We start from the raw sequence: 9,068 nt of genomic DNA, 5'->3' as shown, positions 1-9,068 counted from the left end.
TATATGTATGCTAGTATTCACTCTTTTATACTATAATATTTCAGGTTTGTAAGGGTCACTGTTTTATTTACAACCTGTTTCGAATAGATGAACTAGCTAATTAGGTCCTTGTTAAATAAGTATAGACCAATGATTCTCAAGCTTTATATTCTTTATAAAAATATCCAAGTTATACAATTTTGTTTCACGTGACTCACTTTTAATATCAGACTTCATTATATATCTAAGACAGTGGTAACCCTGCTTTTTCAAATAAAGGGTAAAAAATAGATTTATATCTTTATTTTTAGTTGTTTTGAGGCCTCCTGGTTGAGAACCATTGGTTAAGACTCGTATTAATGCTTACGTGTTTTTTATATTATTTTTTTATTTTTTTGCATTACTGACTGATTTGACATTATCCCAATTATTACACAGTTACCTACCAAACGAGTAAATTCATAAAATATTACTTTTTAAAATAAGTGTATCTTTTTATGTACATATACATTTAAAAAATAAAGGTACCAGAGTAGGCTACCAAAGCTATAAAATAGTCTATTTTTGTGTATTTTAAATGCTTAAAACGTCTTTTCATTACCATAAGTAAAAAAATATATTTCTAATATTTTTTAAGAGAATAATATCGAAAAGACGGAGAGCTGTTAGTTCGTGTCGTGTGTATCAGCAGTGTGGATGAGAATGAGGCTGCGTACGCACGTCAAGCGCGCGGCCCCTTGAAGTGATCCGGGTCCTTCCGCTAGTTTGTGAATGACATCATTTCTGTGAGAAGTACGCTGGGATACAAAACAAGGGAGGCTGCTACTCGCTAGCCCGCTAATGCAAGTAGGTCAATCCATGTGCAGAGATATGAACGCAAGGATTTAGAAATCTGAGGAGGAAAACAGTGGTTGGAATTACGTTTGTGATGCGACGTTTAAAATTACGCTTGCACTCTTCGCTGTCCAGGGTCCTGTCTTACGAGCGCAAGCCTGTCGACCAGACTCACTTTTCCACCACCCTCACGTTAGGTAAGAAATATGTTCCTGCTTTAAGGTCATATCAGGACATGAGTGTTTAAGATTCATTTAGCGGCCCTGAATACATGTAAATGCCTCCACTATTAACAGTTTGTTTGTGAAACCTCGGGATCAACATGGTCTTGGGTGCGGCTGCTACAAAATTGGCTGAAAACCATTGAAGACAGATTCGTCTTGTGCGTTCAATTATGCAAACGCCGTAAAACACTCATTAAAATGGGTCGTTTTCAATAGATTCCTTATTGGAACGTTCATAGTTTGCACATTGATGATCTGCGATGATGCTAAGATAAAAAATTAACCTCTTCATTGCAAGTTCGTGGGAATTGAACAGCATCTGTGTTCGGATCACACATCACATGACTCAGATGTCAGATGTCAGATGCATGACTGCCAGTGCTTTTCTGTCTGAAAATGTGAATTAAATCTGAGCTAGTGAAGATCATGATGTTAAATGCTGAAGTTAGCATTCCTGTTTACATCAGCTGTGTGCTAAAATGCTGAAATGTTATTGTTTAAGGAGACATCTACATCATTCTAATACCTGTTTTTATGATTCTAAGGCTGTTTTTAGAGAAGGAATCATGGAGTTGCGTGTTGGGAGTAAATACCGTCTTGGGCGAAAGATCGGAAGTGGCTCCTTTGGTGATATTTACTTGGGTAAAAATATTATTGACAATTGCATACTGATCTAGATTTCATAAAAGTGTTGTTCCCTGATGTTGTAAAAAATAAAATCTTCCAGGAGCAAATATCACATCAGGAGAGGAGGTAGCCATTAAACTGGAGAGTGTGAAGACTAAACATCCACAATTACATATTGAGAGCAAGTTCTATAAGATGATGCAAGGTGGAGGTGAGAAATGATCTCCGTCAGTTTTCTTCCTGATGCTGCGTATATGGATTTATAGAAATATCTCTTCAATCTCCTTTCAACCTTAGTGGGTATTCCCTCGATCAAATGGTGTGGTGCTGAAGGGGACTACAATGTCATGGTGATGGAGCTCCTGGGTCCGAGCTTGGAGGACCTGTTCAACTTCTGCTCAAGGAAATTCACTCTTAAAACTGTCCTGCTGCTGGCAGACCAGATGGTAATCGCATGTATAAACAAAATCTAGAAGAACAAATCCATATTATTGCTCATACTTAGGGTTAGTTATTTGAACGGACCCCTTATCCTGCACTATTTGTTGCGACATGATACCTTGTGTCTTATTGAGGGGGGGTACTTTTGTAAGTAATGAGACTTGGAGGAGAAAATAGGGCAAAAATCCTATAGATTTACATTGAAGGGGGGACCTGAGCCATATATAAGTATCGTAAAATCATAGAAGCTCGCAGGTGGGCCACAAAACAACCACCCAGAACATTGTTAAAACCACTTAGAATACCATAGCAATTGTATAGCAATGCCTTGGTAACCACCTTCAATGCTCTAGGACAGTGGTTCCCAATCCTGGTCCTTGAGTATATCCAAAACTACATACCGGTAGTTTACAAGTCTCACTTATCAAACACCTGATTCAACTCATCAGCTGTTTAGGAAAAACTACAGCACAGGGTGCTGCGTCGCAGTTCGCATACTATCCGTCCTAAATGGTATTCAAAATCAGAATTAGTGTCCCAAATCGTAGTATTTTGAAATGACTATTCCAAAGATACTGTTTCCGGTTAGAATCCGAAGTGCAGATCCATGCACACTGCATAATGGCTAATACTGCCCAAGACTCATTGCACGTTGGACGAGGATTCGATTAGAACTGCAAACGCGAATAAAAAAGTAAAAAAAACTACAAAGATGGCGGATGTGCGACAATTAGGTTTGAGTGATCAATAATCAGTATCTTACCTGATAAAAATATATTTATTGAATGTTGTCCAAATTATATTTAATCTGTAACAGCAGTGTGAACTTTTATATAGATAAAATTTTAATATAGATTCAAATAAAGATACGTTTGGTCACTGACTTTTAAATGCATCATAATGCAAACACATGAGGAGAGTCTCCGCATGAAAGAACCACGACTGGCAGATCAATGTGTTACTATATTTCTCTTCGATACAGCAGGAAATTAAATGAAATTGAATGTGGAGGATTTTGCCTGTGAAAAAATGATTGACAAGGACAGTTTAAACTTTGACAGGATTCACGTAACTAAGTGACAGAGCGGTCCGTTAAAGACGCAATTGTGACGAGCTTGCCTTCTCTTCTGCTACACACTCAAAAGCATATTTTTTCTTCACAAAAACAGCTCATACTTTCAGGGCATAGTATAAGTATATGAATTGGGACGCAGCAAGGGGTGTCCAGTCCTGCTTCTGGAGGGCCACTGTCCTGCAGAGTTTAGCTCAACACTAGTAAGTTTCTAGTATGCCAAGTAAGACTTTGATTAGCTGGTTCAGGTGTGTTTAATTGGGGTTTGAGCTAAACTCTGCAGGACATAAGAGTTGGAGAACCTCTGCTCCAAGTTAAATATGTGTGTTTGATAAGAGAGACATCAAACGTGAAGTGTTGAGGGTACTCCAGGACCAGGATTGTGAACATGATCATAAATGCATGTAAAAATAGATTATAAAATGTATATAATTTATAAAATACTACACAAAATGTTGGTCTAAAAATCTAGTTTATCATTTGAATAATCTGGCTGCAGATTAAGCCGGGGACAAACTTAACGACTGTAAGGCGGGTTATGAATGTAATTTGAAACTTACGACTGATCATGCCCAAATGCGCTGAGTCGGAGACAGTTGCGTTCAGTCGGTGTTCACAGTTGGTGTTTAAAATCTGCTGCAGTCGTTGGAAACAGTCTGAAAGTGTGTTCAGTTCAGTCTAAGAATGTTTCAGCTAGTCGTTAAGCGTGTCCCCGGCTTTAGTTTTCGCACATGTAATGAATATTCAGAAGAACTATGAAACCTCATTAAATCAAATTGTAATTATGTTGTTGTTAAACATAATTTTAACCTAGAAAAAAAGAAAGTTATTATAAATTAAAATAGAAGTCGATTTTTGATTAGATTTTTTTCTGATTAGATTTTTTTCTGATTTGTTTCATGTTTATTCTTTCCAGATTAGCCGAATCGAGTACATCCACTCCAAGAACTTCATTCACAGAGACATTAAACCTGATAATTTCCTGATGGGGCTTGGCAAGAAGGGAAACCTGGTCTACATCATAGACTTTGGCTTGGCTAAGAAGTATCGTGACGCCCGCACACATCAGCACATCCCGTATCGTGAGAATAAGAACCTGACTGGCACTGCCCGCTATGCCTCCATTAACACTCATTTGGGCATTGGTAAGGGCAGCAGAGGGCCACTAAAATGCATTCTGCTGATAAAAATGGACTCTATATTTTGGGTTATTCTAAATGTACTTTCTGTTTCCACAGAGCAATCTCGGCGGGATGATCTCGAGTCCCTTGGCTATGTTCTCATGTACTTTAACTTGGGTTCTCTTCCCTGGCAAGGCCTCAAAGCAGCCACTAAAAGGCAGAAGTATGAGCGAATCAGTGAGAAAAAGATGTCAACCCCTATTGAGGTTCTTTGTAAGGGCTATCCATGTGAGTAGATGCGATTTAATCAGCTAGAAAATCATAGAAATTTCATTTCTCTCATTTAACTCTTCTTTTTTTCCTCATGTCTCTAGCTGAATTTTCAACCTACATGAACTTCTGCCGCTCTCTCCGATTTGATGACAAGCCTGACTACTCCTACCTGAGACAGCTGTTCAGGAACCTTTTCCACAGACAGGGATTTTCATACGACTATGTGTTTGACTGGAACATGCTGAAATTTGTAGGTTTTTAAACATTTTGCATTATCTAATGCAGTTCAAGTGTGCATTATATTGCTCACCTTGTGGGTTTCTCTGACTGTGTCAGGGCGCCAGCAGGACAGCAGAGGATAAAGACAAGGAGCAGAGAGGAGAGGGAGAAGAGAGGGATGAGAGGACCGGCGGTGGAGCTCCGGGTTCTGCGGCTCGTGCTTTGCCAACTGGCCCCAACCTCCCGGCCCCTAACAGGGTCCGCAATGGCCCAGACCCGGCCAGCTCAACACCTGCCTCCCGTGTGCCACAGTCTGGTGAGTTTGAGAACGAGCGGAGGTGTTATTGATGTCTGTTCTATTTAAGAGCTGGTTATTTTTGAAGGATATGGTTTCTTTTCCTTATGAAACTGTATTCTTATGACCTTCTGTGTTGTTGGTATTCGAAATCAGCACTTAAAACTCTTCTTACCTGTTGTTTTGTCTCTCAGGGAATGCATCTCCAAGAGCAGGCCGAGGAGCTGAGCGGGAACGGAGAGTGTGTTTACGGCTGCACCGCGGTGCTCCTGCCAATGCCTCCCCTGACCTCCCTCTCCGTCACGATCAGATCCGCATCACTCCCCCACAGGTTTCCGCTCACGGACTAGTTCTTTGCTTAATTCCCTTGATATTTAATTTTGCTCTGACCTCTCTGTCTCTCTCGCACAGGTCAGCGTTCCATTCGAACACATGGGGAAATGAGCTCTGCAAGTTCACTCTCATTTACTGTTTTTAGGAGGTTAGTGGGTTTTTTGTCTGGATCCCCGCTGTTCATACACACATTGGGCCTCATTTGTGAAACACGAGCAGAGTTATTTTTGATGTTCTGTTCTGTTCTGACTCACAAAATGTTTTGTATTTTCAAAATGTTAATTGGTACGACAGAAATGTACACCTGCTCCCTGCTATACACCCCTCGAATACACCCCTGCTATACCATGTGTAAAACATTTGAACATTCTGTGTTCTCATTTAGGCAAACCGATGACATTGCATTTTGATGCACTATGCACCATAATAATATTTCACGAGTTGATTTGCCCTGTTTTTTGTGTGTTTTCTTTTTTTAACTGTTCAACTTTGAGTATTAGGTAGCACTCGTCACTGTCACTTTTTACCCAGCCGTCCAATCATAGTGGAGGAGGGGGCGGGACAAATACTACATCGACCAATCATCCTATTTGTACAACCACTGAACAACAATGGAGAAATGAGATACTTACTTTATTAGACATTATTAGACATTACTGCCATGGATATTCTGTATCATAGCAACCAAAGCATCTCAGCTAGCCGTTTTCAAAACTGCATCAGACATTTTTAGCTGGCTAAAATGCTTTGGTGGACACACGATAATTGAATATATATTGCTAGGCATATGGCCAATTAGTCTCTTTAGCATTTATGCAATATACTGGAGCCAAACCTGAGAAGGAAGTCCAGAAGATTCCACAGCGTTCCTGGACATGTAATTTGCGTAGTTGTAACTCAATGGCAGGAATTATGCTAATTATTAATGTTTGGAATTCAGTAATGTACACATGTTTATCTACCGAAGCAGTGGTATACGAATCGTTTGTGAATCCGGAGGAGAGTTTTCATAAAGGTCAATTTTACGCGCAAATTACTCTGAATTTGCTTGAATATTTACGAAAGTTTCATGAATGAAGCCCAATGACTTGATGTATTTATATTATAAATATGTTTCTCCACCAGATCAAAGTGATGTGGAAAGAAAAAAACAGGAAATGATATCATAGAGAGGACCCCTGCAGACTCACATAACTGTGTCAGTTGCTGTACCCAATTCGCATACTATACGTCCTAAATATTATTTGAAATTAGCATTAGTGTATTCCAAATCGAAGTATGTTGAAATGAGTATTCTGAAGATACTATACAATGCACACTGCATAATGGCTAACATTGCCCACAACCCATTGCATGTTGAATGAGGACTCGACTACAACTACACACAAATATGGCGGATGTGCAAGACCGAAGATTGGGTTTGAGTGATTAATAATCAGTATCTCACTTGATAAAAAGATATTTATTCAATGTTATCAACATTATATTTCATCTGCAACAGCATTGTGAACTTTTATAAAGATGCGTTTGGTCATTAACTTTTAAATGCATCATCATGCGTTTACTTGAGGAGAGTCTCTGCATGAAAGAACCACGACTGGAAGATCAATGTGTTCCTATATTTCTCTCCGATACAGTAGGGAACTAAATTAAATTTAACGCAGAGTATTTTAACTGTGACAAAATGATTGACAAGGCAGTTTAAATTAGAGATACACGATATATCGGCCACCATATCGGTATTGGCCGATACAGTATATGTACATTTTTGTAATTATTGTCATCGGTCAAATAAGAATATTTGGCCAATATTTTTTGGCTTCAGCTTAGACGCTTCAGATGCGCACTGTTCGTCATGATGGTTTTGAATTGTTTGAATTCATTTTAAAACTTGCACTGGTTCAAACTAGGCTACTGTACTTTTTTTGTTTGCTATTGTTTGTTTGCTTGGGACATGTCTTTTAATGGTGAGACTTTTGTTTTTGTAATCAGACTCCCAAAAATTATATAAAAACTTGGATTTAGATTGATCAAATATAAAGAATTATCGGTTATCGATATCGGCACAGTATAATATATGTCTAATATCAGTGTGACATTTTATGACAAGGCACGACTAGTTCAGGTTGTATAATGTGATATGGTATAACCCCCAAGAAATGTAATGGTATTTATGAATTAATTTATTAATAATTAATAATAATTTATTATTAAAAATTCCGCAAGGATGCATTAAGTGACAGTGAAGATTTCTATTTCAAATAAATGCTGTTCTTTTGAACTTTTTTGAACTTAAGAATAATGTATCATGATTTCTACAAAAATATTAAGCAGCACAACTGTTTTCAACATTGATAATAATAAGAAATGTTTCTTGAGGAACAAATCAGCATATTACAAGGATTTTTGAAAGATCATGTGACACTGAAGATTGGAGTAATGAATTTACTAAAGTAATGAATGAATTTAAAATATCTTAAAAGAGAAAACAGTTATTTTAAATTGTGATATTTCACAATATTACTGTTTTTAAGATTAAATAAATGCAGCCTTGGGTGCTCATGGGAGAAAAAATCTCACATTCACTTTTTCTCTTATTCTAATGTAACTTCTTTTGCTAAAGTGTGTTTTCGTTTTCTTTATTTTGCAGGATTACAACAGACAACTCCCCTAAAGCATTTATATTCATCTTTCTATGTAAAACGGGAGTGCGAAACAGAAGCAAGAAGCTGAAAGAAAGGAACCACATTTTTGTAATGGACAAAGTGCTCCCCCGTCCTCACGCACTGCAGGTTGTTGCTGTTGGGATGAGACATCGAAGATACAGACGCATGTTGACAGTGGACTGGCAGGTTTATCGAGGATCACAAGACTCAAACGGTGGAAGTGGAAAAGAGAATTTTTACCTGCGACCTAATGAAGGTTATTCTGGTTGTTCTCTGTTTTGTCTGAAATGCCGGGAAAAAGAAGGACTTGCTTGTTGGACTGTAAAGTTAAAACTGAATATTGATAGAGTGTAACAAATGTATCCCTCGCACTGTTACTTTAACACACAAAAAGTGATGTATGTTGACACCTCACTGACGTATGAGGTTTTGTGGAACCATCTTTTCCATGTTAAATTTTAAATATGCAAAAGTTAAGAATTTCCAAGAATGTTGTTTCCAGTCAAACTGCTGTTTGGTCTGTAGACGTCATGATTGTGCATTGAACATGTAAATTATTGGAGGTATTGATATCAATATCTGCTGTAGTGAACTAACCTTAAGATCAATTTGAGCATTAATAAAGGCCTGAACTCCTCTCTTAAAATTACAGAGCTGAACTATATGGTGTACTGAAAATTTGATATGAAGACTCCTGCATTGACATTATGACAACCTCATTTATAAATAAACACACATATCAAAGTACAAGTGTTTCAGCTTGTTTAACATTGTGGAACTTATATAGTGAACTTACTGAACGTGTTTGCATGGCTGGTGTAAAAAGTAACATGACCACAACTGTTTAATTCCAGTTTACCCTTCTGAAAGGTTTATTAATGGATTATTAAGATTGTACTTATAAATGAAGATCACGATACATGTAAACAGTATGAAAACACAGAGACAATAAGTAAGACAATAACTAACTGGATTGATTCAAAT

At 37.8% G+C, this 9,068-nt stretch overlaps 1 protein-coding gene across 3 annotated transcripts; it reads left to right on the top strand.

The window, feature by feature from the left end:
- Positions 1–732: 732 nt before the first annotated feature.
- csnk1e (casein kinase 1, epsilon) lies at positions 733–8,834 on the top strand. Of its 3 annotated transcripts, none has more exons than XM_082152516.1 (11): positions 735–825; positions 949–1,010; positions 1,583–1,679; positions 1,765–1,875; positions 1,962–2,110; positions 4,094–4,586; positions 4,673–4,821; positions 4,908–5,106; positions 5,280–5,416; positions 5,497–5,566; positions 8,069–8,834. In XM_082152516.1, the coding sequence occupies exons 3-10, from the start codon at positions 1,604–1,606 to the stop codon at positions 5,527–5,529; spliced, it is 1,347 nt and encodes a 448-aa protein (XP_082008642.1). In that variant the 5' UTR covers positions 735–825; positions 949–1,010; positions 1,583–1,603; the 3' UTR covers positions 5,530–5,566; positions 8,069–8,834. The 3 variants fall into 3 exon arrangements, with proteins under 3 accessions (XP_082008641.1, XP_082008642.1, XP_082008643.1); XM_082152517.1 differs by having other exon boundaries at positions 736–1,010; positions 4,094–4,322; positions 4,416–4,586; XM_082152515.1 differs by having other exon boundaries at positions 733–1,010.
- The last annotated feature ends 234 nt before the right edge of the window (positions 8,835–9,068 follow it).

This window comes from Leuciscus leuciscus (genome assembly GCF_965113295.1).
Source record: "Leuciscus leuciscus genome assembly, chromosome: 21".
NCBI classification, from domain to species: Eukaryota; Metazoa; Chordata; class Actinopteri; order Cypriniformes; family Leuciscidae; genus Leuciscus; species Leuciscus leuciscus.
Note: the sequence above shows the minus strand (reverse complement) of the source record. Positions and strands in the feature narration are given on the sequence as shown.

What these genes read in the sequence shown, in the direction of transcription:
- csnk1e (XM_082152515.1), top strand. Translation starts at nt 1,604, where the DNA reads ATGGAGTTGCGTGTTGGGAGTAAATACCGTCTTGGGCGAAAGATCGGA. An exon ending in TAAGATGATGCAAGGTGGAG is followed by an intron (nt 1,876 to 1,961) that starts GTGAGAAATGAT and finishes TTTCAACCTTAG; the next exon opens with TGGGTATTCCCTCGATCAAA. An exon ending in CTCCCGTGTGCCACAGTCTG is followed by an intron (nt 5,107 to 5,279) that starts GTGAGTTTGAGA and finishes TTTGTCTCTCAG; the next exon opens with GGAATGCATCTCCAAGAGCA.